The sequence below is a fragment of the Prunus dulcis genome, chromosome 5, assembly GCF_902201215.1.
Source record: "Prunus dulcis chromosome 5, ALMONDv2, whole genome shotgun sequence".
In the NCBI taxonomy this organism is placed as follows: Eukaryota; Viridiplantae; Streptophyta; class Magnoliopsida; order Rosales; family Rosaceae; genus Prunus; species Prunus dulcis.
The window spans coordinates 14,669,357-14,694,341 of NC_047654.1; the positions used below are offsets into that span (position 1 = coordinate 14,669,357).

General features: G+C 38.7%; 7 protein-coding genes and 1 non-coding gene across 10 annotated transcripts; 3 read left to right on the forward strand and 5 right to left on the reverse strand.

Annotated features, from left to right (window-relative positions):
* Positions 1-89: 89 nt before the first annotated feature.
* LOC117629194 (E2F transcription factor-like E2FE) lies at positions 90-3,403 on the reverse strand. Of its 2 annotated transcripts, none has more exons than XM_034361702.1 (11): positions 3,098-3,403; positions 2,938-3,005; positions 2,803-2,855; positions 2,627-2,704; positions 2,453-2,506; positions 2,248-2,347; positions 1,961-2,028; positions 1,787-1,859; positions 1,625-1,686; positions 1,151-1,490; positions 90-571 (listed from the first exon to the last, which is right to left on the reverse strand). In XM_034361702.1, exons 1-11 carry the CDS (start codon positions 3,187-3,189, stop codon positions 483-485), a joined length of 1,077 nt encoding a protein of 358 aa, XP_034217593.1. In that variant the 5' UTR covers positions 3,190-3,403; the 3' UTR covers positions 90-482. The 2 variants fall into 2 exon arrangements, with proteins under 2 accessions (XP_034217593.1, XP_034217592.1); XM_034361701.1 differs by having other exon boundaries at positions 1,625-1,689; positions 3,098-3,293.
* An 830-nt stretch (positions 3,404-4,233) lies between these two features.
* On the reverse strand, positions 4,234-6,338 carry LOC117627085 (pentatricopeptide repeat-containing protein At1g74900, mitochondrial). The gene has a single exon (XM_034358993.1). The coding sequence runs from the start codon at positions 6,299-6,301 to the stop codon at positions 4,838-4,840; it is 1,464 nt and encodes a 487-aa protein (XP_034214884.1). The 5' UTR covers positions 6,302-6,338; the 3' UTR covers positions 4,234-4,837.
* Positions 6,335-9,428, forward strand: LOC117627084 (anaphase-promoting complex subunit 8). The gene is made up of 4 exons (XM_034358992.1): positions 6,335-6,713; positions 6,805-7,111; positions 7,610-8,860; positions 9,029-9,428. Exons 1-4 carry the CDS (start codon positions 6,628-6,630, stop codon positions 9,116-9,118), a joined length of 1,734 nt encoding a protein of 577 aa, XP_034214883.1. The 5' UTR covers positions 6,335-6,627; the 3' UTR covers positions 9,119-9,428.
* A 175-nt stretch (positions 9,429-9,603) lies between these two features.
* On the reverse strand, positions 9,604-11,317 carry LOC117627087. The gene is made up of 3 exons (XM_034358994.1): positions 11,188-11,317; positions 10,982-11,070; positions 9,604-10,106 (listed from the first exon to the last, which is right to left on the reverse strand). Exons 1-3 carry the CDS (start codon positions 11,215-11,217, stop codon positions 9,953-9,955), a joined length of 273 nt encoding a protein of 90 aa, XP_034214885.1. The 5' UTR covers positions 11,218-11,317; the 3' UTR covers positions 9,604-9,952.
* Positions 11,318-11,471: 154 nt separating this feature from the next.
* Positions 11,472-11,543, reverse strand: TRNAD-GUC. Its single transcript has one exon. It is a non-coding gene; the product is annotated as a tRNA-Asp (tRNA).
* A 189-nt stretch (positions 11,544-11,732) lies between these two features.
* On the reverse strand, positions 11,733-14,724 carry LOC117629256 (serine/threonine-protein kinase fray2). 2 transcript variants are annotated; one of them, XM_034361794.1, is made up of 7 exons: positions 13,958-14,724; positions 13,669-13,720; positions 13,493-13,582; positions 12,786-12,850; positions 12,503-12,658; positions 12,329-12,388; positions 11,733-12,148 (listed from the first exon to the last, which is right to left on the reverse strand). In XM_034361794.1, the coding sequence occupies exons 1-6, from the start codon at positions 14,642-14,644 to the stop codon at positions 12,332-12,334; spliced, it is 1,107 nt and encodes a 368-aa protein (XP_034217685.1). In that variant the 5' UTR covers positions 14,645-14,724; the 3' UTR covers positions 11,733-12,148; positions 12,329-12,331. The 2 variants fall into 2 exon arrangements, with proteins under 2 accessions (XP_034217685.1, XP_034217684.1); XM_034361793.1 differs by having other exon boundaries at positions 11,733-12,388; positions 13,958-14,723.
* Positions 14,725-18,088: 3,364 nt separating this feature from the next.
* LOC117628698 (two-component response regulator ARR5) lies at positions 18,089-20,677 on the forward strand. The gene is made up of 5 exons (XM_034361196.1): positions 18,089-18,534; positions 18,650-18,726; positions 18,955-19,032; positions 19,157-19,227; positions 20,081-20,677. Exons 1-5 carry the CDS (start codon positions 18,372-18,374, stop codon positions 20,373-20,375), a joined length of 684 nt encoding a protein of 227 aa, XP_034217087.1. The 5' UTR covers positions 18,089-18,371; the 3' UTR covers positions 20,376-20,677.
* An 88-nt stretch (positions 20,678-20,765) lies between these two features.
* LOC117628697 (formin-like protein 4) lies at positions 20,766-24,309 on the forward strand. Its single transcript, XM_034361195.1, has 4 exons — positions 20,766-21,071; positions 21,193-21,295; positions 21,973-22,811; positions 22,940-24,309. The coding sequence occupies exons 1-4, from the start codon at positions 21,046-21,048 to the stop codon at positions 24,255-24,257; spliced, it is 2,286 nt and encodes a 761-aa protein (XP_034217086.1). The 5' UTR covers positions 20,766-21,045; the 3' UTR covers positions 24,258-24,309.
* Positions 24,310-24,985: the final 676 nt, after the last annotated feature.

The window sequence follows — 24,985 nt, forward strand, 5'->3', positions numbered from 1 at the left end:
GCATGATTCATGGTTAGCCTTTCAAAATGAACACTAAGCAGGTTAGTAAATACCCAAAGAGTAGCTAGGCAGCCGCAACCCAAGCAAGCTTCAGAAATTTGCTAATACGATTTACTCAAAAGGATGAGCTCATGAGAACCTGTCATGTATAACTGGCCCAACTTCGAAATTCCAACCTGAATTTACACCATCCACCCTAAACATATGTGCTACAACATACATGAGCAGTCATGCACATCTCTGACCAGCCATCAATTCAAAAAAAATCAACAAAAACAAAAAAATCTGTGAGACTGTCAAACTAAGACGGTTAAGTGTGGTAGTTCTGAGGATTGCCATTCTAACATGGTGCACAGAGAAATGCATCCAACAAGGGGCCATCTCTTTGGCAGGTCTACAACGAGAGTTGAATTGAAGTGGTTTCCTTGAATCAATTGGAGCATGTCAAAACGGAGAAGCGGGCATGTCAAAATGGATAAGCATCAAGAAATTCGGATTGGATTCTTCCCAGCAACTTCAGAGTACCATGACTTCCATGCTTCCATATAATGAGAAAACAGATCCTTCAAAGCTGCAAGATATAGCAAAACATTTGATTTAGTAATTTTGAATCCAATTGGGGCTGGTTAATTTTAATTGGGATTTCTATTTCTATAACAGGTTGATTTCCTAAGGCTAGTTGGGTTGTCTTCTTGGCTCTATTTCCATGCGGAGTTTGGGTAGCATGTTAAAACCTAATGGAAGATAATTGAATATTGAATTGGTATTGCAAATTGAAACCTAGGTTCCTCCCTCTTATTATATTCTTCCCTCACCTAGTCTCCTGTCCTGTTTCTTTCTCTTCCCAATTATCTTCCCACTTCTCTTCCCTTCCTCCCACTATTTTCTCCTGGTCCTACATCAAAAAGGTTTACCAAGGCTGATGATACTCATAGATCATTTAAGAGAAAAAGTGGAGCTCTCAAGAGAAAATGAGGGTCCATCATTCATCTGTAGATATAAAAACTAATAAAGTTCCTTATCCCCTTCTTTGGTTTCCTGATGTGAATTTAAACCTATAAATAATTGATCGTTGACAGCTAAATCATAATTGATAAAACAGCTATGTTTATAATTCAAATCTACTGCATGATGAATCATGAGATGGTACCTTGGTTTTGATACTGAGGACGATATGTAGAGGTCAACTTCTCCCAGTCATGAACCCTCCTCATGTTGCTGTTCCCGGGTCTGGCAATAGTGACAGGAGCAAAAGGACCAAACTGATAGCTCTTTGAACCATCTTTTGAGTCCTCCAAATCATGTTGCCTTTGTTTTTGCACATCCAACTCCCCACCAATAGAAGATTCCAGCTTGCCCCTCTTAGAAATGACGTTTGTGATATCTGTACCAAAGGCTCTTTTTCTAGACTCGTTTGGAACCAAATTCTCCTCTTTACCTCTCAATCCCAACCACTTAAATGCAGGTTTCCTTGTATCTGGTGTGTGGGTCTGTATTTTTCATGAGGAAAAAATAACGTTCAACTTGTGCGAAAAACAAGTGTAGCTGTTAACTAATTTTGAATTCTAAAATTCTGCAAGTTTCATTTCTTTTTTCTATCTAGGATTTAAATAAGTGTTTTTACCTTCTCAATGAGATTCATGGAGGATAAAACATTTGCAATATCATAAATCCGCCTTACTTTAGCTGCTTCATCAAGTGGAGCAAAAATTATTAGTCATGAGTTTCATCTCCATTTTATGTGATATATGACCAATAGCAAACAAAGCAAGGATAAATGTATTACTTCTCATTGCTGATGCACTCTGTGCATCCCCAAGCAATAACTTGGCAACATCATCAAGGGAGATCATTTCTTCCTACAAATTCAAGCAGTCACATCAAAGATGGCCCAAAATTACATACTAGACTAATCACAGTTTTATAGAATGAGCAAGTAACAATCTACTATTTTACTCACAGCAGAGCAGACAAAGAGCTTCACGAAATTCTGCGTAAGAAGCGCCAGAGACTTTTCCCTTCTATTATCTGCAAAGATTAACAACCAAGATAACAGAGACAATCTTAGGACATCACCAAAAATATCATTCATAGTAATTGAATATCCCCTCACAATTAGCCCAGAGCTGTAAAAACTGAAAAGCGAAGTCTATAGTTTACACGGTGAGATTGACTCAATAAATTGTATATGGAAATCCAAAATCCAAAGCACCTGACCAATCTTGAAAGCGCTGAACCAAAGTTTACCTGGTTTTTGGTCTGCTGGAGGTTGAGGATTGACAGTAGGGTTGGACTTGTCGTTCAGCTGACTCCCACATCTCTCTTCATCATCCTCATCATCTGAAACCTGTGAAAACAGGAAAGTAACAAAATCTTGAATTATTAGAACCGAAAATTAAAATTTTAAAAATAAATAAATTCGAAAACCTTAAGAAAACCCCAAAACAATTACCTTTGCATCGTCGTTGCCAGCAAAGTTAATGCAATTCTCTCTTAGACCCTCTTCCTATCATACCATAAAAAATTCAAGTAAGTACCCACAAAGACCCAGATGTTAAAAATCAAAAATAAAAGAAAAAATAATACCAGATCTGAAGCGTAATAATAAATGGTGAGAAAGAAATACCCTGAGCTCTTGTAACGCGTTAGGGATTGCCCCAAATCCTTTCCAAGAATACTGGTTCTTTGCCTTCCGTGCAAGAACCTGAAAATCAAATTAACCAAATAAATAAACCGAAATTGGGGGAGATTAAATAAAACACGAAAACTACTCAGAAAGGAAAAAGATTTAAAAAAACTGACCCCAACGCTCTCCAAGACATTGACGATGTCATAGATCCGTCGCCTCTCAACACCTGCAAGTCGAGAACCCGTCAGATCCAAAGAACTGAATACAGAAACATATGAACGAATCGGCGATTGGAGCAAGATGGAGACCTAATCGTGAAGCGGCGTCGTCGAGGCCAATGGATGTAACGCCGTCGCGATTGTACAAGCCGAGGAAGCTGTACGATTTGAAAAGGGAATAGTTAGAGAAAACATATTAAAGAATCAAGAAATTTGGACACAGAGAGAGAGAGAGAGAGAGAATGTGTACTTGGAGCACAAGAGGCCGAGAGACTTCTGCTTACGGCTATAGCCGTGTTTCCTGGTGGAAGGCCCAGACTGGGGGGCAGCAGGAGCCGCCATTGTAGAGAGAATATGGAGGGAAAGGGAAGGTGATGAAGATCAAAGACTGAAGAAGACTAGAGAAATAGAGAGAGGAGAGAGAAAGAGAAGACCGTTAAGAAAGAAGGGGGAGGGTTTTGAGTAAATGGCGGGGTTACAAATTTCAAAACTTAAACGAGCGTTTGGGGGTTTTGGGATCTGAAGGCGGCAGCAGCAAGCGCGCAGCGGAGAGCGTACGTAGCTGCGGAAAAGATATTTATTTAAAGGAAGGAGGTGGATTTGGGGCCGGTTATTTTCAAATATTTGAATGAGCGGGAAAATGGAATCTTACGCTTTCGGGTATGGAGCCAAATTAACCGGTTTTTGCCTCCCGTTTTATTTTTTATTTCGTCAATCATGCTATTTAGAGATAAATGAAGGGATGTGGTTAGTATATTAACATTGTTTGTCTGTGATATTTGATGGGAGTGAGAAAAAATTGTGAGTAGGTAGATTACATGGGAATGGCAACAACATTGCGAGAATGCTAATAATTATTTATGTTTAAAACGTTATTCAAGTTGTATTTCTCAACTATCTTTTTGTGAACCGTCGTCAACAAAATTTGAACTTGGAATATCTTCCATCAATGGAGACGATACATACTACTGGACTACAAGTTGGTATTCAAACAACGCTTCAAGTTCTATACATTGCGCATTGTGTTCCTTCTAAATTCTTCTTAGGTTATCGCGTTTCAAGGTTTAGAATTTAGATTCTAATATGGATTAATGTTCTATCAAAAGAAAACACGAGGATTAATGCACTAAAGTAGTAAGATGAGAATCATAATGACAGAATCCTCGTTAAACACAGTTAAATCTTATTCTTGTATCAGTTTCCATTCAAATTGAAATAAACTTAACTAGAGAGGTAAAGGGGCAAATACTCGTTTAACCCTTTCTTTCTCAGAAATGCTACATTCCTGCTTATGCATAAAATTCATCGGATCATTGAACGAACCTTTATCCAACAAAAGTTCATCAATATTTTGGGTGGTGCACACAGTATTTTCATAACAAATAGTAATGAACAAACTCTTATGTTAGTTGATCCAATATTAAACGGAGCCAAGAAACCAGCTTCTTCTGTTAATGCAAGCATCAACTTGACTAATGTATGCAACTCCAAATTTGACAACAGTGGATATGTGCGGAAGTTTAAATGATTTCCTTTTACTTTAGAGATTGTGGAACTGATACAAACTGATGCAAGCTATATTATCAAACAAATCACCGGCAACATGCTTCGAAAGCATGCGATGACAATGAGAAGGAAGAAACAATTGAACCTTGAAACTCACCAACACCATTGACAATCATGGCCGGATTTTCTTTCTCATCTTTTCTTGCTAAGCGAATGATCATGATGTTCTTAGCCTGTTCCTCAAGAAGTCTCTCCCACACTCAATGCTTCATCTCCATGCTCTGCTTGTAAAAGCAGTGAAAGCCTCAAGTTGGGTGGCACAGAAATCTCTCTTTCAATCGAACTGCACCAAATATGCCCAGCTGATCCTTGAAATTCTAGACCTTCAACCCCAAACAGCACAGAAGGAAGTTTTGCAGAGAGGATCAAGCGTTCAAACTTGAGCAGGAATAGAAAACTCTTCTAAGCAGAATTCCTACATGATTTATAGTTTGACCTGGCGGGGAAGTCGGCCACATCTGCTCTGCAATCTCAAAATCTCTTGTGCAAAAGCTTGATTACCTGTTAACAAAAGCCCATCCAGAATGCGATTGAAGGTGAACCTACGGGGCAAAAATCCTCTGTTAACCATCTCAATCAACAACTTCCCAGCCACTAACAGATCTTCAGGTTTCTTCCTCACAAACATGGCACTAATCAAAACGTTGTATGTATCCAAATTAGGCAAGCAAATTCCACCACCCATCTTCTCAAACACACTCAACCCTTTTTCTATCTCTCCAGCATCACAAAAGTAACGAATCACAACATTATATATCTGAACATTTGGTTCACACTCGTCATCCTTCATTCTCTCCATATACTCCATCGCCCTTTCCATGTTACCCGCATGACACAATCCTCTAATCAACACACTATAGGTGGTCACATTAGGCACATAACCCTTGCTCATCATCTCCTCAAAAACCAAGACAGCATTTTCCACGCTATCTTTCTTGCACAAAACCTGAATCAAAGCATTGTAAGTTGCAACGGAAGGAAGCACCCCCTCCCCAACCATCTCATCGAAAACTTTTCGCGCTTTCTTAATCTCACCAACAACACCAAACCCATGAACCAAAGTAGTGTAAGTAACAACATCAATCTCACACTTCCTCTTCTTCATTTGCAAAAAGAACTCCCAAGCTTCCTTAATCTGGCCAGCTCTAAAATACCCTTTAAGCATTATGTTATACGTGGTTAAACTCGGGTCCAATCCCCTCTCCACCATCTCCCCCAAAAGCTCCAAAGCCTTTGGGGTTCGCTTAATCAAACACCACCCATTTGCAATAATATTGTAACTAATACAATCAGCCTTAAACTTGCCCCTAAACACCTTAAACAAATTATAAGCCTTTTCAACACGCTTAGCTTTGCAAAGCACATCAAGTATGGTATTAAAGGAATTCAAATCCTGAGGACAGCCATGTTCATGCATAGACAAGAACACCTTAACAGCTCTATCAGGTTTGCCAGCAGCAACATACCTCTCAGTGATGATAGCCAAAGTTCTCGGGCCCGGGCCGAGGCGGCGGGCCCGCATCCGGGAAACGAGGGTCCATAGGGCCTTATAGTCACGCAGACGACCAGCAATGTCGATGGCGTGGTCGAAGGACGAGCGAGAGTGCGTGTAGCTGGGGTGGTGGTCAAGGACTTTAAAGAATTGGATGGCTTTAGGCCCATGGTTCCAGAGCCGTTTCAGGGTCTTGTCCACCAAATCTGCAGTCCACTCGATTTTAGGGTTGTGAAGAATCTGGGTTAGGGTTTGTGGATCGGATTGGAGGATGAGGTTGGCCAAGTAAGAGTCTAGAGGCGGTTGTGGGGGTGAGGTGGTGAGGCTGCGACATGGGATTGAAAAACTGGGTTTTGGGTTTTTCTGTGCCGCAGTTTTGAGTTGCAGAGTGAACATTTTCTGGAGTTGGAGCCATTGATGCCTAGTTACAAGAGTTGCACTTTTCCCTCGTTATTTTGTCAACAACCAAACAAGTTTCGTGGGGTCAATTTAATTGGGCCGGGCTCTCTCCTTTCTTACCACAACAGCCCAACCCGGCACCTGTAAAAACATAAACAAAACAAAAACCCACCAAAAATGAAAAATCAAGTTTGATTTGTGTTTTTGAAAAATCTGAAACTGAGCGCGGGGTCTTGCTCAGTATACCACCGCCACTCCGGCGCACGTTAGATGTCGACAGCAAACAGTTGCAGCATTGGCTGAGTGACTGAGAGAGCAAATCAATGAGTTCAAAAGAGAACTACAGAATCGAGCTTCGAACCGCGATTCGTCAGCTAAGCGACCGTTGTCTCTATGCAGCTTCCAAATGGTACCCAGCAAACCCTAAAACCCCAAATTCCAGTTCGAATTTCGGTTCTTTGCAGCTACTGATGCTTCCATCGTTTTTGAACAATTTGCAGGGCGGCAGAGCAGCTTGTGGGTATTGAGCAAGACCCGGCAAAGTTTACTCCTGCAAACACCAGATTCCAGCGCGGGAGCTCCAGCATTCGACGCAGGTTTCGCACCAATGAGATCACTTCAACGCCAGCTGCTGGAGTGTCGTACGTCTCAACTCCGGTGATGGAGGAAGACGACATCGTGGATGGTGATTTTTACCTTCTTGCTAAGTCGTATTTTGATTGCCGAGAGTACAGAAGAGCTGCTCATGCGCTTCGTGATCAAAATGGAAAGAAGTCAGTGTTCTTGCGCTGCTATGCTCTTTACCTGGTCTGTTAACATTCTCTTATATTTATCTTATTGCCCTTGTTTCTCTTTCACTCTTTACAAATGAAAGTTTTGTTCTGTCTTTTTTTTCGTCTTTTGTAGATTATGGATTGATTTAGGTGAGATTTATGTGTGCCCATGTAATATTGATTTCATGAGCACATAAATTTTGTATCTTTAGAAGCGTCCAGTCATTATTACCTTAAAGGTTGATTTTTGGTGGGTGCTGCAGTTGGCATGAACTAGTTTAAATAGTGGCGATTCAGTGACGGGTACAAGTTTGATTAGGATGTAGATCAGGCAACTGGGATCCAACATACAATAGATTGGCAATAGGGTATAGGAATCTGATTAGCAAATCTTTATCAGTTTAATGGTACAAGAAAAGACAAGTAGAGGCTTCTCATTTGTTAGAAAATCATTGATTTTTATGAACCTACCTATTTCATTCCAGATGTTATAATTATATATTTTTGTTTCATTTTTTTTTGCTTAATGAAGGCCGGAGAAAAGCGGAAAGAGGAAGAAATGATAGAACTTGAGGGGCCCCTAGGTAAGAGCGACGTTGTGAATGGTGAACTGGTTTCTCTAGAGAGGGAGTTATCAACCCTTCGCAAGAATGGTACCATTGATCCTTTTGGACTCTACTTGTATGGTCTTGTGCTCAAAGACAAAGGCAGCAAGAGTCTTGCCCGTACAGTTCTTGTGGAGTCTGTTAACAATTACCCTTGGAACTGGAGTGCCTGGTCAGAGCTGCAGTCCTTGTGCACTACAGTTGACATTTTGACCACCCTTAATCTCAATAACCATTGGATGAAGGACTTCTTTCTTGCCAGTGCTTATCAAGAACTAAGGAAACACAATGAATCCTTAGCAAAATATGAATATCTCCAGGGTAATTTTGCTTTTAGTAATTACATTCAGGCTCAAATTGCAAAGGCCCAATACAGTTTGAGGGAATTTGAACAAGTTGAAGCAATTTTTGAAGACCTTCTGAGGAATGACCCTTACCGAGTGGAGGACATGGATATGTATTCCAATGTGCTATATGCAAAGGAATGTTTCTCTGCACTGAGTTATCTTGCTCATAGAGTATTTATCACTGATAAATACAGACCAGAATCTTGTTGCATTATCGGCAATTACTACAGCTTAAAAGGGCAGCATGAGAAGTCAGTTGTGTACTTTAGGAGGGCACTCAAGTTGAACAGAAATTATTTATCTGCTTGGACCCTTATGGGTCATGAATATGTTGAAATGAAAAACACCCCAGCTGCTGTCGAGGCATATCGGCATGCTGTCGATATAAATCCATGTGATTATCGAGCTTGGTATGGATTAGGACAAGCTTATGAGATGATGAGTATGCCCTTTTATGCTCTTCATTACTTCAAGAAATCTGTATTCTTGCAGCAAAATGATTCTCGGTTGTGGATTGCCATGGCTAAGTGTTATGAAACTGACCAGCTCCACATGATTGAGGAAGCAATTAAGTGTTACCAAAGGGCAGTGAATTGTAATGACAGGGAAGCCATTGCCCTGCACCAGCTTGCAAAGCTATATTTTGAACTTGAACGTTCTGATGAGGCAGCTTATTACTACAAGAAGGATTTGGAGAGGATGGAAGCTGAAGACAGGGAAGGACCAAATATGGTTGAAACCCTTTTATTTCTTGCTCAATACTACAGAGACCAGAAAAGATTTGAAGAAGCAGAGGTCTACTGTACCCGTCTTCTAGATTATACTGGCCCGGTAAGTTGCAACTTCTCTTTCTCTGTAAATGTTTGCCTAAATATAACATTGAAATTTAACAAAGATTAAGCCCCTTGAAAAAAAGAAATTTAATGAATATGTGCAAATGTTTTGAATCAACTGTGAGGAACTCTTAAATAATTGTTATTTCTTTGTGCATCGCTACAGGAAAAGGAAACAGCAAAAAGTTTACTTCGAGGAATGAGAATGGAACAATCTGGTGGTCCTTCAATGGATGTTGAGCACTTTCCTCCTTAATTTTAGTCATGATATACCAGATTTATTCCTTCTCTACCGGTTTTGACTCAACAAGCCACGACAATCTTGACGTGGACAGATCACATTGGAGCATTTACTGCTATTTATAGTTGTTAATGAATTTGATTTCTGTAGAAAATTTCATTTCCTATGTTTTGTTTTAGTCTTCTAGTTTGCCTAGGGGCAATCAAACTAAGGCCGGCTTCTTGTTTGGTTCTCCTTTGCCCTCAGGATTTGTAAGCTCAGTGTTTGATTGATCCTGGGATGCTTTTATAAATACAATAGTGATGTTCGCTTAGAGTTTGAAACACTAGTGCCTGTTTGCGTTTGATGGTTCTCTGACTAAATCAGACTTGAAAGCTGCATCCACGAGTCTCAAAACCCAACAATATCAAGCTGCCTGTTTGTGCTTGATGTGTTTCAGATAATAAAACTGGTGAAATTAGAAGTAAATTGTTTTACAAAGAACAAGGACAATATCAATCTGCCAAGCAATTGTCTCTTGCTCAATTAAAACTATCTCTAGAGATATACGGTCTTCATTGACATTCTTTGTTTAATACTTGCTCAAGTAAAACTACGTCTACAATGCGAAAAATATCAATTAAACTCAAACCAGAGATGAATTAATAGGTTGACAATGACTCGTTAATCATCATCATCATATGATACCAAATTTACGTTCATACTGTTCTGCACTCAGTTTATTTCAATCGTAACCCTCATAAAGCAGGGGCAAATTTAGCACAACCTCCAAAACTCCAATGACTGAAAGCAATTAAAGAGTCTCCATCTCTGGCATTTTCCTTTTCTTTTAATTGGTACTCAAAGCATTTAATTCCGGCTTGGATCTGTGAAAAAACCATTGACGGAAGGCATAATTTCTGGCGACTTGTTGCGGACAAATTTCCTCAGGAAATGCTCCTTGTACTTTTCTCCCTCGTCGAAATTCTCCAATATTCCAGCAGCCCTGTTCTCCTTGCTCACTCTGATTTAGAAATAGCAGAGAGATAGGCAGTATTATTTTAAGCCACAACAACCATGATAGTAACAAAGAGAAGATGATTAAGCAACATTCACTTGTTTTTACACATCCATAATCACACAGAGAGAGAGAGAGAGAGAGAGAGAGAGAGAGAATGAATCAGTAAAACCTATTTGTATGATAAAAGTCATGGTATTTACCATGTGTGCTCTTTAGACCATTATAATCTAACAGAATAAACTTCTTTCATTTTGTAGGAGGGAACCAACAGAGCAAGAAGAAAAAGTCTCACTAACATGAACCTCTAATCTGGACACTTATAACACCACACATGTAGTCGAACCATATTTGAATGTGACCAAGGCTGAAGATTTTAAGTGATTTTGACAACAATAAAATTATGTTTATAAATACTTTCTAAATACGTATACAGATTAGAGAGGGCATCAGTTCCCATCATTCAAAAGTCGGTTCATTTTGGTTTGAAATATTTACTTGGGCTCTCTACTGATTAAATTTGGACCACCCACTTTGGTTAAATTCAAGCTAACTCAGTATTTTTTTGTTCTTCCCACAAAAGTAACTGACTTGGCATCAAAATAAACCCAGATATTTCCCAAGTACTTGGTTATATAAATGAAAAGTTTTTCCTTTTCAGTCCTGAAACTATTCCTCTACTTTGATAAGTTTCCACACAAAAACCAATCCAATCAACATACAGTGAAACAATCAAAAAATAAAATATAGCTTAGCAAAAATCTAACTCAAAGCAATAAGCTTTGTAGTCCACATGTACACATATATGTCTAGAGAGAGAGATAGAGACTGGGAGAGAGAGAGAGAGAGAGAGAGAGAGAGAGAGAGAGAGAGAGAGATACCTGACTTCCGGGTTGATTGTGATATGGCGGAACAAGCTAAGCCCGCAAATCCCTACGGCAACCCCTGTGGCCGCGAACAGTGGATAAACCTACACGTACAAATACGACATACATCAGATTTACAGCCTAACCTAACAAACAAAATCAGAGCCGATCTGGCGCAAAATGAAAGGGAAATTCACGGGTACGGGCGGATCTGAGCCTACCTCAGGCCTCAACCAACGATTTGGAGCCATTGATTGCTCGTACGGAACGGGGATTTTCTGAGAAAAATGTTGCGAGGGCTTGGAACTGCAAAACAGGGACGAAGAAGCAAAGACGACCTGAACCACCAGTTTTATATTTGTATTTTTTACAATTTTGTAAGTGGTCCAATTTGATTGGCTGTCTCGGGCATTGCGTGCGTCGTTCGCAGTCTTCGTTCAGCAAATCAGAACGCGACACGTGGTCAGTTGAGTTTCTCGGGGTTAAAAAACAGAAAAACTATGGACGCCGTTGCCGGGGATCGAACCCGGGTCACCCGCGTGACAGGCGGGAATACTTACCACTATACTACAACGACTTGTTGTTCATTTTGTATTTTTATATCTTCTTATATCCTCACAAAGATATCTTAACGGTTAAAAAGAGAAGGGCAGAACAAATCAGGCTAGAGTTGGGTTCAATTAGTCAATTACATTGCCACTAGAATTTGTTTGTCGCTTGGATAGTTTGATTAGCATGCACTCTTCTCAGATAAATACATAAAATATTCAGAGACTAAGTCCGAATTATGAAAACATGTATTGACCTAAGCCAAATTGCTAATGGCCAATGAGAATTCAAATATTCAACCTAACATACATCTGTTACCTCACAATGAAAATCTAGTAAATGAATGTGTTAAAATAATATACTCGTACGGTACATACAATGCCACTGTTTTCCTTGGCCAGAATACATGGCCACATATATCTAAGACCAGAAAATCCAAATGATATTAATGAGAAACACAACTTTCTGCCAAGGAGCATTTTGGAATCTCTGCGCTGCTTTTGAGTTTTGAACACAAGGATCATTCAGCATAATTGATAGGGCATTGGATATTCTTGGGCATGCCAAGTTTCATCGGAGTGGAAGCTTCTTCATGCTAATTTCAATGCATCTCCTCCATTATCACTTCCTCCCCTGCGTAAGTTCGCATGAAAACCGAAATCATAGTATCAGAGTGTTACATGAATCCGTGTCCATCCATTTGATCACCGTATCTGACCCCAACCATCAACTTGCTTATGACTAAAATCAGGTCATGGTGATATCTACATCCATAATTGAACTGGAAAAGAAAAGACCTAGCCGAAGCCATACATGTCAATTCCTTTTGTCACGTATACGGTCACGCCATGAGCCTTGTTTTTTCGCAAGTACCTACAAAAATGGCAGCATATTAATTTCAACTTTTATCTGAGTCCTGAAAGAATCCCACCCTTACAAAACAATATTTCCCTCTTTTTGCTTAGCAAGAAACAGTATTCAACTTACCTTATCACTCAATAAGCTTGTAGGTTCACTTTCTTTGCTGTCCCTTATATCGTTCTCTGCCTCAACCTCACTATCTATCATAATGGATGGTGGATTATCCGATGAACCGAACATAGCCTCATCATGAGCAGTTTTGATCTTCTCCTCCCTTTTGTTCTACATAGTGGTATTCAAATGAGTAACTTCAGAAACTATGGAACTATCATCTATCTCAAAACAAGATTTCAAGACGCAATCTAGAACTTAATTGAGAAACTGACAGCAATAGAGTAGAGAGTCATACCTCAATCGCAGAAAACCGAAAGCTTCTCCCAATGTGCTTAACTAATGCTGCATCATCTTCAGCAACTATGAAGAAGGCGACCGTGGACAATCAGCTCAATTAGATCAAATCAGACAGGGTTCACAACATGCAAGCTACCTAGATCAGTATGGTAATTGATTGATCCAATGCTCTGCTAATTGACCACTTAATTATATTTCTGATCTTGGATATTTATATGCCATACATATTGTAAGGCTATGGAGCAATCAGAATGCAAGCTTGAAACAATAATCTCTAGTTACAAGTATGGCCAGGCAATAAGATGCAGTGGCCATTAGTATTGTCTGAGAGCTCCAAAACTTTGCACGACATGTAATATATTAAGAAGAGAGGCATGAAAGGCACACACAGATGCCCAAACAATGTTTATCTGATTCTCAGATTATGGACATCTATAGAATGGAAAGTAACATTCTCCACCTGCAAATATAACCAGGGTTTCTCCCTAAATGGTAAGCATAAAGATGATTAACCAACCTACTGAAAAGGTTGTGGAAAGCCACAAATATCTTATAATGGCCGCAGTCCTTAACTTTTAACTTAAAAAATGACCGCAATGTCAGATAGACCTACGCTACAAAGGACAGAACTACAAGCAGAAATAATGCCAAGAACAAAATTCAATCTTTACTTTCTAAAACAAAGTGTGGTCATAATTGTTTAACCTTCAACTTCCTCATCATCAAGTGGTGCATCTTTGTTGAATTCAAATCTTTCCCAACCAGAGCCCATGCCCTTCGTCATATCCTTTTCAGCTGCAGTCAAAATAACAAGATGGTTATTTTGCACAAGTCCAGGTAAACCCAAATACTAGAGACTGGTTCTTAAGACCACAACTCACCAGTTTCAGCAAGTTGAAATTTCATCTTCGCTTTGACTCTCTCGGCTGCTGACTGTTGTTCATAACATAAGAAGGGCTTGTTATCATACTTGACAATTCACAGCTAAAACAATGAACAATGAGTAACTCATTCTACCACTTAACTTAATAATTCAATGTCTCATATAATCTAAAATTGATAAAGGTCTGAGCTAGGCTCCAGCCATTGAGTGAAAATAAGTAAAAAAATACAATTACCAATCTAAACATACCTTTTTTTTTTTTTTTTTTTTATCAAATCTAAACATACCATTTTATCATAGCCTTGAATCAACTTTGAATAATCAGCAGCACCATTTCTCTCCTTCCCCATTTTACCCTTGCTCTTCTCCAAATCCCTCTCTCTCGGCGACGAGCTCCGACTCCTTCGCTCCTTTCTCCGATCCCGAGGTGACCGACTTCGACTCCGGCTCCTCCCTCTTCGTCTTCTACCTCCATCCGAATCGCTCCCAGACCTACTTCTCCTTCTCCTTCTCTCTCTATCCCTATCCCTTTCCCTATCTCTATCTCTATCCCTATCCCTTTCCCTATCTCTATCTCTATGTCTCTCTCTGCTCCAACTTCGCCGCCTCCAATGCCTTTCTCTGCTCCTGCTCCTGCTTCGCTTCCTCGAATGCTTACTTTCTCTATGCGAAACCCTAGGCGGTTGTTTCTCTTCTTCTTCTTCGGCCAGGTCGGACTTCTTCCTCTTGAGCTTGTTCTGTATGGACTCGATTTGGGCTTGCTTCTGGAGCTCCGACTCCTTTTTCGGGCTAGAGGCCTTGACGAACTTGCTGAGGAAAGAAGACGACGAATAAGGCAGCGCTGAACCGCGCGTAGGGGGGTTTTCGGAATCTGTGCTTGCCGAAGAGAAGCCCAAGCCTTGCTTGAATCTGGCGGCTCCTTCACCGCGCCGAGTCAACTCCTCGTAGTACGCCGCGGCTTTTGCCTCCTCCATTTTCGAGCTCGACGGTCTGCAAAGGTTGCTGGTCTGAAGTGACGGCTTTGGGCCCTGGTTCTTTTGCTCGCCGGATCGGGACCTGGTTCTTTCTCTGTGTTCAAATGAATCGGCGTCGTTTTGATAACCGGTCCTTCGGATCTTTTTATGGTCCATTGGGCCCGTATGGAACAAATGGAGCCCAACTCTAGATCACGTAGTTTGGGCTCACTATTATTTAGTGCACCTTATCCATATTGTTATGTGTAACAACTAATTCCAAATCACAACCCAAATTTTAGTTTTCAACCGAAAAATTAGAAGTCTAGTGTTCCTTCATGGTTAAGAGTAGTTAGCCTTGTATCTGAGATTTTGTGTTCGAATTCCCTATCCTTAATATTGTTTGTATAAACAATGCTGCTTGAACATGTGGGTTAAGACTCTTGACCAAAATAGTTTATTCGGCCCTAAGCACCCCAATTCGATTTGCTTTCCATGCTGCATCATTTTTAAAAGTAGGTCAAAGTCCAAGGGCGAACAAAGTGTCTGGCAACGAAACGACGAGGCTCTAGTGTTGGGTCCAACAGATCATAGAGTTTGAAAGTGGAAATAAAAACTGAGAATGGAACACTGCTGTGCAGTGTTTTTGGCACCCTTGATTTCACTTCACAACTGGGACCAACACAAAGGGCAGCTAGCTAAGCTAACCAGAATATTTCGAGGCAATGCAATGATGATGCTGGCTTGGCTGAGGCTCTGTGGAAATCCAAAGTTGATCAGCTGGAAGAAGAAGATCAATCAAGGCTCAAATTCCAAAGGCCACCGAAGTCGCTGGCAAATCACAAAATTTTATTTTTATTAATACAAACAGAAAGAAGGTGTTTGTTTTGTTTTGTTTATTAAGATCTGACTGTTCACGCAAATGGAGGTGGTGGTTGCTCAGAGAGCATGGACAGGTATAATCAATCAATCTTAGCATTTCTAAGTGGACCCCACTTTGATCTCTGGCAAGATATCCTGTCCGTACAAAGTAAAATATATTTGGGGGAAGTGACCTTCTCTTCTCCTCTTCTTCCATGTCTCACAACACAACAAATCACAGCAAACCCCAAAGCTTTTGGCTTTCCCAATTTTGACGCCGCCGGTGTGGGGACATGAACTACTGTTATCGATTTATTCAATTTCCAACAAAACCCAAATCAAAGAAAATATAACTATAAACAAAGTTCAAGTCTTTTTTATCCATCAGTGTAATTTAACATTTGACTTAATTCTGTTGACCCGTGGTCAAATTGGAAAAGAAAGGTGGTAGGATCACAGGCCTGATGGCATGTCTCAGTTTAGCAGACTGAAATTGAAGGACCATCATGAAGAAGATGAAATTGAATTGATCCATCTTTGACTTTTTCAGGTCATATCAGAGCCATATATAATGATGTGGGCTACATTAAACCTTTCTTCTTTGTCTTTTCACTTTATTTGAGAATAAGGATCTTGTGTGGGATTTAGGTTTTGGGATTTTCCCTTTTTTGAGTGAATTAATTTATAATTTTAATGAATTGGTTATAGCTTTATTCTTGTTTTTTGAGATCCTAAATTCGACTCCCTCCTCCTCCAATATTGTCGGTATAAAAAAAATAATATTCATCCATTACCTGTATTCTATTTACTTACTGCTATTGGTTATTATGCCACTTCTCTTCCGAGGCCAGACCAGACCAGACCAGGCATTCTTAGACTCCACCGATATATTTACACCAAACATTGAACCAAAAGCAAAAATATTATATACCAAAAGACCGTCCTTTAAATTAACAAAGAACCACGTAGTGCAGCATTAGTGGTAAAAGCTTAATCTTTCAGGAATTGAAAAAGCAGAAGGCTTTAAAAATAAAAAATAAAAAATAATGCATTCAATAGGATCCTTCTCGAAAGACCCACAGGCTTAATCCAATATTTTAATGGATGACTGTCTTGATTAGCGGCAAATTTAGCAAGAGTTGCAAAGGCAATATGTCCTTTCACAAGTTTAATATTATCTCTTAATTAAATGCTCAGATACAGGAGATCATGGTTAAGATTAGATGATCCAATAATATGAGTCGGTATGTGTAGCTAACCTATACCAGTAAATGCCTTGCAAAGGCAACTCTTAGATGATCCAAGATTTTTAGTGGATATGATTATGATATGACCATGCTCTAAAATCAATCAATTCCTTGCATCTCCAACCAAAGTATCTAAAATGATAGCTGTAAATTTCAACCTTCTATCCAACATATTTCATATTTCTTTTTCCAAGCTATCCAACATATTTGACAATTCTCCAAAATATATCATTCATTATTACAAAATAAATGTGTGTCATAATCAAAGATTAAGAAATATCGTCAATATTATTGTTTTTCAGATCTAAAATATTTTGGAAAATATCGTTATAATATTGAGATAATAAAGACAATGAAAAATATGGCTTCAAGATTGTGTTCATTTTTATTTATGGTACCGCGTGTCCAAATCGTAAAACTAAAACACAGTATATCTTTAGCATAGTTAAAGCACAATTCATTACGATAGAGGAGGGAGGGAGTCGAACACATACCATACCTTTCTATCATGAGCTTTTTTTTATGAACTATCTCACAGACTTATATCAACCAATATATGGCTTCCAACTCATACAAAAGTGTTTGAACAAAACTTAAAAACATTTGCAAGATTTAATAAGAAAGTTCGATGGAAGATATGGCTTGAAGATTTTCCCATGGACCAAGTTGGCTTTGAATTTTCAATGTTGAAAACAAAACATGGATTCAAAGTCAAATTCCTTCAATGATAGTAAAAAATTAAGGGGGTATTTGGTATCCTATTCAGATAAGAATTAAAAAACTTTGATTTTTCTTAAAAACAAAGAATTCTTAAATCTATTTTTAAGATTCAAAAACTTGTTTGGTATGCAACTTGAAAACTGTTTTTAAATCTTAAAATTTTGAGAACTTGTGGGTTGTTAGAAAAAAACTGAAAAACATATATTTTTTGTTTTTAATAATTGGGGTTTTTTGTTGCTGTTCTTGAGTTTGAGTTTTAAAAAACAAGGCTATCAAACAGAAATTTTTTATTTTAGACTCAAATTCTATTTTTGAGTTTAAAAAGTTGAATTCAAATTGAATACCAAACAAACTCGAAACTACTTATTTTCTGTCTAGATGCGTATAGGTTTGGGAATTGCATGAGAAAAAGAGGCACCATGGGATTCAGCACACTGAAATGGAACTGAAACAGAGCAAATATAATTAATAAAAAATTTAGAAAACAAAATCACAATAAAATTTACAACACAAATAAATAAGGATTTACTTTTTTTTTTTATTTTTTTGACGGTGACCATTTTGACAAGTAAACACCAATAAATAAGGATTGACAGGACAATGGACAAGTGGGGGTGGGGGTGGGGGTGGTATAATCCTCTCTGCTAGATTTGCAAAGAGAAAACAAAATCTCACAGATATATTGGATCCTCAGAATCTCAGCTTTTAGCCTTTTGCCTATTTAAAGCAAAAACCCACCCACCTCTCTCTATTTCCGCTTTCGTACGCCTCTCCTCTTTAAAGACTCTTCAACGACTTCCTCACACAACCAACGCTTCTTCTTCAAAAATACTCTGCTTCTCTCTGTTTTTTTATTGTTTCCACGCGGACCCATTTCAGCTGACGAGCTAAATACTCCTCTTCAAGCTCTGCAAGGCTCAATGGCGATGGCCAGTGAGATGTTCAGGCCTAATTTGCCCGAAAGTTTTGAGCTTTCTGCTGATTCTCAGATGGGTTCTGGGGAGCTGCATGTTCTTGCCGTGGATGATAGCCACGTCGACCGGAAGGTCATTGAGAGGTTGCTAAAGATATCATCTTGCAAAGGTATGTGGATGGCTCTGGTTGGTTTCTTGATCATTTTTCTTTTTCTCGTTTTGGGAAATGACGTTTTTGATTGCTTGGTGACTGAAGCATGTTGCAAATTTGTTCTGTTCTGCAGTGACGGCTGTTGACAGCGGGACAAGAGCTCTGCAGTATTTAGGATTGGATGGGGAGAAGAGTTCTGTTGGATTTGATGTAAGAAAACTTGCGCCTTGAAAATCTGTTTGGTTTCTAAGAAAATGGAGGGAAATAAAAAAAGAAAGATACTTTTGATTCATTTGTTGTTTGCTATAAGCCTATATGCAAATGCAAGTTATTTTTAATAAAAAATAAAACATTTTCTCAGCTACCAAACGGAAAATGAAACGTCTTTTTCGTTTTATGGTGGTTTTCTGACGTTTGAGTATTTTTGTGTGGTTACAGGCTATGAAGGTGAATCTAATAATAACAGACTACTCAATGCCTGGGATGACGGGATATGAGTTGCTAAAGAAGATCAAGGTTAGCCCTTCAATTTTTATTTAAAATAATCAATTAAGGCGCTGAACAACATATAATCCATAATTAAATTCGAAGTTTATCATGGCAATTACTCAGATTTATTGTGTAATTTTCATTTGAACAGGAATCTTCAGCTTTTAGAGAAGTTCCGGTGGTGATCATGTCATCAGAAAACATCCTGACCCGAATTGATAGGTATGTTCTTGGACCAAGGATTTCTCTCTATTTTATACTTTGCTGGCACTTGATTTGTTTTGCTAATTGTAAGCCTTGGATATTATAATGGTGAATAATCCATATAATTATTTTGTTTTTGAATATTCATGAATTTTGATCCATATTTTTTTTTTCCAATTGGGATTAGGATTTTTGTGGTCTAAATCAAACATAGCAACATCTGATTAGTTTGCCAGATCTTTTGTTTAACTTTTGATTATTCTTATGATTGGCAGAATTGATCTCTCTCTTAATGTACCAATTTTTTTTAATAGGAAGTGATTGGTGTTTTGCCTCAAATTGTTGAATGATATGTAGACATCACACGAGATTGCCATAAAATATTGTGATGTCATTTTACTCATGAATCTTTTGGGGATCACTCAAATCTTATAAAATAAGTCCTCACATGGCTTGTTCAATTATATTGAATAACAATAATTATTATTATTATTTCTGACTATGAATATCAAATTCTAGGTGAATTTTTTCTTTAATTGTTTTATATTTTCCAGGAATTAATCATCTGTTTTTCATCATGGGTGCTGGATTTTTTTAAATGCTCATGTATGGCCAACTTCAAATGCCCCTTCATGAGCCCCAATGGGCAAAATTTGCCATGTTCAGATTTCATGGGCATAATATTGTATTCTAAAAGATAGTACCTTCAAATTATTGCCTTGCCCTGCCTAACGTTTACCATATAAAGCATATTGAATTCAACAATTATTGTTTACCTTAATTTGTACCATGTTTATTGCCTGTTATATATTAAATTATTCTCTATATGAAGCTCTTTGACTGATGATTCTTTTACCACTGGTTTTTACAGATGTTTGGAGGAAGGAGCTGAGGAGTATATATTGAAGCCAGTAAAGCTTTCAGATGTGAACCGTTTGAAACATTTCATGATGGGAGGAGGAGAAAGAAGAGAAAGTGAAGAGAAGAAGATTCACAAGAGAACATTTCAAGTTGACTACAATGCATCATCACCACCCTCTCCTTTACCGCAACTGTCTCCTTCGTTTGCTTGCAGTCTAGCATCATCTCAGCTACCGTCTTCATCGCCATCATTGCCCTCGACACGGTTTTCGTCAAAGAGACCTAGATTGCACAAGACAGATTGATATTGTCTGCCATTATTAGGATTTTGTAACTTCACGTTCATACAGAGTGTCCCCATTTGGCAGTATAGAGAATTTCCTGTTTTGCCACGTATGTTTTCTTCCACAACCTTGTGTAAATTAGCCAACATATAACTTTCACCCTGACCAGAGAAGAGAGAGGAGAAAAGGGTAGACGGAGACATATAAGCAAGTCTTGGGGTTGAAAGGTTCTTTCCTTCCTACTTTTTGTGGGTTTTGGAGATGGAAAATCTCAACACAATCAATGGAAATCCCAAATATTTTGAGGGGAATATTTTGCTGTCTACTGATCTTTATTTTCAACCATTCAATATCTGGTTGTCTGTCATTTTTTACCCTTTTGAGTTGGAATCATTTCACGTGCTTTGCTTCTAAATTCTACTATGGTGCCAAAAGTCTTGTCATGGGCCATCATGGATCCACCAACTTTTGAAGATTTTAGCTAAACTTGTTAGTATACGATCTCAAAGCTCACCAGTCTATCTCTGTGATTTTTGCTTTAAAGACCAGCAACGAGATGTAGACCCTTAAAATCATTAGCCTCACTAGTTTTATAGGGGCCCATTAAGATTCATCACATCTTGGTTTCTCCCCCTATGCTCCTCCTTTCGTTTCATGGACCACACAGGATCACAACCCCACATCTGATCAAATGCTTCAGGCCACAGTAAATCATAAGTGTTGGTTTTGTTTCGAGTAACCTTTTTTAGTATAAACGATAGTTTAAACTACAAGGGATTGAGTTAGACTTCATTCGCGGTTTTGTTAACAATTCTTATATACTTGTTTTTCGGTGCAGGCACTGGTTCTGTTTCTTTTTCTTCTTCCATTTGTGCTCAGCTGAACAGCTCTTTGATCTTCTGCTGAATCCATTTGGCAGCTTGCAGGCAAGTTCTCAAATGGTGGGTCATGTATATGAGATTTTGGAATGTTTGTTAATTACCAGACTCTTTAACTTTGTTAATAACGATTAGCGCATTGTATTATCGTTTTTAATTATAAATTAACAATCAAACAATGCTAATGATAGAATATACTTTGGATGGCATACCAAGTTTTTCACTCATTTGTTAATTCATCAAATAAGAAAGATCACTTATTTATGATGTCAACAAATTCTAATTCAACAGCTGCAATTGTAACTTTCGAATTTAAAATCATTAATTAATGTTGATGCATGGAAATGATATACAATACTGGAAATGAAGGACGGCAAACATAAATCTCACACCCACCATCTGCCATTGCTCTCTGCATGATCTCAAAATGACAGAAAAGCCTACAAGGCTACAGTACAGTATCTTCTTCACTGCAACTTGTAGTTACACTTTCCCAACAGGGTCTTTGTAGTAATTTTTATAAAACGAAACCAACCAAGTAAACAACTACCTTCATTGAAACTGTCAACAACCAAACGCCAAAACACAGGAATTGAAGTTACTCAGCATCCAAAGAACACAACAACAAATTAACAATTAAACCCTATGTTTGGTTCTTTTGGAAGCCTTTTCTTCCAAGCGCTTGTCATCTTACTGCTTTTCTGAGAAGTTCCTTTCCAGATAATTCTCTCGTCTCTCAGGTGCCAAATCCAGCAATGCCACAATCTAATGGAACGGTACTTGCTGAGACTATTGCAGCAACTTCTGCAGCCACTCTTGTTATTGCTGGAATCTTGTTCTTCCTATACCGATTTCTTGCTGCTCACCGCCTCCTAAAAGGCAAGACCAATGGAAGTTTTCGACGAGAAGAAGTTGTGATGAATCGAGAAGAATTTAGGCAATGTGGTGCGAATGTCAAAGGGTTGATTGTTGATGAGAATGGGGTTGATGTTATATACTTTAGAAATTTAGAAGCCGGACAGCTTCAAACAAATTTTCCAAGAGTAATGTTTAATCCCAGTTATGAAGATGAAGAAGAAGAAAAAAGGGTGGATACTAAAGGAGGGAGGCCTGAATTGTCTAAGCCATCTGATTTGACCAATCCTGATAAATTGGCAAAACCATATTCTCTACGACCTCCCAGACCTCTACTTAGAACAACTTCAACATTGATATTGGAGAAGCAAGCTCCACAATCACTGCCTCCTCCACCACCCCAACCAGCCATAGATAAATCTCCACCCCCACCACCACCTCCTCCCCCTTCACTACGGATGCCACCACCGCCTATTCTGGCAAAAAGGAATCCTTTACCACCTGCTCCACCTCCTAAGGTAGGTGGTTTGGGTTTATTACTAAAACCCCCACCTGCACCTAAAGGCAAACCAAGCAATAAGTGCAGGGCAGAGTCTTCCACAGGGGAGAGCTCAAAAACAACTGGTGTTGGGCAAACAAAGCTGAAGCCTTTGCACTGGGACAAGGTCATGGCCGCTGTTGATCATTCAATGGTCTGGGATCAAATCAACGATGGATCATTCAGGTAAACAAGTCTCAATACTACTACACCATTTGGTTTTTCATTTTTGTAGTTTTTCCTTATTTGATGCCATGGTTTTTCATCATTCAGGTAAATAAGTCTAACTATTCTTTATGTGCTTAAATTCTCAGATTTGATGATGAGCTTATGGAAAATTTGTTTGGATATACCACCATGAAAAACCAGTCCTCTGAAAGAAATAACCACTTGACATCTTCAAACAAGTCTAACTCTGCCCCAACATCTCAAGTTTTCATCCTAGAGCCCCGAAAGTCCCAGAACACCGCAATTGTGCTAAGATCTCTTGCAATCTCTCACAAAGAAATCGTAAATGCCCTCCTTGATGGGCAAGGACTTGGTGCTGATATACTAGAAAAACTTACAAAAATTTCCCCAACCCAAGAAGAAGAAGCTAAGATCCTCCAATTTAATGGCAACCCAAGTAAACTTGCAGTTGCTGAAGCTTTCCTCTTCCACATTCTAAAAGCTGTTCCTTCAGCATTCACTCGTTTCGATGCAATGCTTTTCAGAGCAAACTATGACCCTGAAGTCCTTCACCTCAAGAAGTCGTTGCAAACACTTGAAATGGGGTGCAAGGAGCTAAGAGCTCGCGGGCTCTTCCTAAAACTTCTTGAAGCGATTCTCAAAGCCGGCAATAGAATGAATGCTGGAACTGTCAGAGGCAATGCACAAGGGTTCAACCTCAGTGCTCTTCTGAAGCTATCTGATGTCAAAAGCACTGATGGAAAGACTACACTACTACACTTTGTGGTTGAACAAGTAGCACAATCAGAGGGTAGAAGCTGTGTGATCAATCAGAACTGCAGCATTGGTCGAAATACTAGCCAAATTATTTCACCGAATTCGGATAACGTAACCGCTGAAGATAGAAGAAAAGAGTACCTAATACAAGGGTTGTCATTGTTAGAAGGGTTGAGTATTGAATTATCTAATGTAAAGAAAGCAGCTACCATAGAATATGAGAGCTTCATCCATATGAGCTCTACTCTAAGTAACCGCGTAGCTGAAATTAAGAAACTTTTGACACAGAGTGGCAATGCGGAGAGAGGTGGATTTGCAAGTGAAATGAAAGGGTTCTTAGAAGAATGTGAGGAGGAGCTTAAGGTGGTGAGAGAAGAGCAAGCAAGGGTCATGGAGCTTGTGAAGAGAACAACAGAATATTACCAAGCAGGAGCTTTGAAAGACAAAGGAGCACCACCACTTCAACTGTTCGTTATTGTGAAGGATTTTCTAGACATGGTTGCTCTTGTTGGTACAGAAATTTCAAGAAAGCTACAGACGAAGAAGAGTTCTACAATGACTGTAGGATCCTCATCACCTCCTCTATCACCTTCAACCATAACATTAAACAAGTTACAAAACTTCCACTCACATTTCATTTCAGATATGTCATCAATATCTTCCAGTGAATCAGAAGATGGTTTCTGAAGACTATTTATGTTCTTTGAGTTCTTTTCCTTTTCCTACATTTTCTCAGCAACCCAATTGAAAAAAAATACCACAGATTCCAACTCCCCATTTCTCTGGATAACTTGCAAGCTGGGTTTTTTTCCAAGTCACCCACCAACAATAAAAAAGTGGTTTTTTTCTTTTTAGAAGAACTTGACCTAATTATGCGAAAACATACAATTTGTTTTACAATATTAAATAGTATAGCCGGGCGGCTATACTATTTAATATTCAAATATATTTAGATAGTACAGTCGCGCGGTTTTACTATATAATATTCGAGTATATTTTAATAGTATAGCCGCCCGGCTATACTATTTAATATTCAAATATATTTAAACAGTACAACCGCGCGGCTATACTATTTAATATTCGAATATATTGAAATAGTAAAGCCGAGCGGATATGCTATTTAATATTCGAATATTGAAATAGTATAACCGCTCGGCTATACCATTTAATATTCGAATATATTCGGCAAGTATAGCCGCGCGGCTATACTATTCAATATTCAAATATATTTAAAACATATAGCGGCCCGGCTATGCTCTTTAAATATTCATATATTTAAACAGTAATGATGCACATCCATTAATGTATTTATATCATATGCTAGGTAGGGATGTGAATGTGATGATGTAAATAACACAAGACATGATTTTATAACAAGAAAAGTAGAATACCAGTTTTATCAGGGTTGTTCATTT

What these genes read in the sequence shown, in the direction of transcription:
- LOC117629256 (XM_034361794.1), bottom strand. Translation starts at nt 14,644, where the DNA reads ATGGAGGAGGCAAAAGCCGCGGCGTACTACGAGGAGTTGACTCGGCGC. An exon ending in TTCAAGGCTATGATAAAATG is followed by an intron (nt 13,721 to 13,957) that starts GTATGTTTAGAT and finishes TATGAACAACAG; the next exon opens with TCAGCAGCCGAGAGAGTCAA. An exon ending in TGATGATGAGGAAGTTGAAG is followed by an intron (nt 12,851 to 13,492) that starts GTTAAACAATTA and finishes CCTTCTTCATAG; the next exon opens with TTGCTGAAGATGATGCAGCA.
- LOC117627084 (XM_034358992.1), top strand. Translation starts at nt 6,628, where the DNA reads ATGAGTTCAAAAGAGAACTACAGAATCGAGCTTCGAACCGCGATTCGT. An exon ending in CTCTATGCAGCTTCCAAATG is followed by an intron (nt 6,714 to 6,804) that starts GTACCCAGCAAA and finishes AACAATTTGCAG; the next exon opens with GGCGGCAGAGCAGCTTGTGG. An exon ending in TTCTAGATTATACTGGCCCG is followed by an intron (nt 8,861 to 9,028) that starts GTAAGTTGCAAC and finishes GCATCGCTACAG; the next exon opens with GAAAAGGAAACAGCAAAAAG.
- LOC117629194 (XM_034361701.1), bottom strand. Translation starts at nt 3,189, where the DNA reads ATGGCGGCTCCTGCTGCCCCCCAGTCTGGGCCTTCCACCAGGAAACAC. An exon ending in ACGCGTTACAAGAGCTCAGG is followed by an intron (nt 2,507 to 2,626) that starts GTATTTCTTTCT and finishes ATGGTATGATAG; the next exon opens with GAAGAGGGTCTAAGAGAGAA. An exon ending in GAGTGCATCAGCAATGAGAA is followed by an intron (nt 1,690 to 1,786) that starts GTAATACATTTA and finishes CACTTGATGAAG; the next exon opens with CAGCTAAAGTAAGGCGGATT.
- LOC117627085 (XM_034358993.1), bottom strand. Translation starts at nt 6,301, where the DNA reads ATGTTCACTCTGCAACTCAAAACTGCGGCACAGAAAAACCCAAAACCC.
- LOC117628697 (XM_034361195.1), top strand. Translation starts at nt 21,046, where the DNA reads ATGCTTCAGGCCACAGTAAATCATAA. An exon ending in CAGGCCACAGTAAATCATAA is followed by an intron (nt 21,072 to 21,192) that starts GTGTTGGTTTTG and finishes TTTTCGGTGCAG; the next exon opens with GCACTGGTTCTGTTTCTTTT. An exon ending in ATCAACGATGGATCATTCAG is followed by an intron (nt 22,812 to 22,939) that starts GTAAACAAGTCT and finishes TTAAATTCTCAG; the next exon opens with ATTTGATGATGAGCTTATGG.
- LOC117628698 (XM_034361196.1), top strand. Translation starts at nt 18,372, where the DNA reads ATGGCGATGGCCAGTGAGATGTTCAGGCCTAATTTGCCCGAAAGTTTT. An exon ending in AAAGATATCATCTTGCAAAG is followed by an intron (nt 18,535 to 18,649) that starts GTATGTGGATGG and finishes TCTGTTCTGCAG; the next exon opens with TGACGGCTGTTGACAGCGGG. An exon ending in ATCCTGACCCGAATTGATAG is followed by an intron (nt 19,228 to 20,080) that starts GTATGTTCTTGG and finishes TGGTTTTTACAG; the next exon opens with ATGTTTGGAGGAAGGAGCTG.
- LOC117627087 (XM_034358994.1), bottom strand. Translation starts at nt 11,217, where the DNA reads ATGGCTCCAAATCGTTGGTTGAGGCCTGAG. An exon ending in ATCGTTGGTTGAGGCCTGAG is followed by an intron (nt 11,071 to 11,187) that starts GTAGGCTCAGAT and finishes TTGTACGTGTAG; the next exon opens with GTTTATCCACTGTTCGCGGC. An exon ending in ACAATCAACCCGGAAGTCAG is followed by an intron (nt 10,107 to 10,981) that starts GTATCTCTCTCT and finishes TTTCTAAATCAG; the next exon opens with AGTGAGCAAGGAGAACAGGG.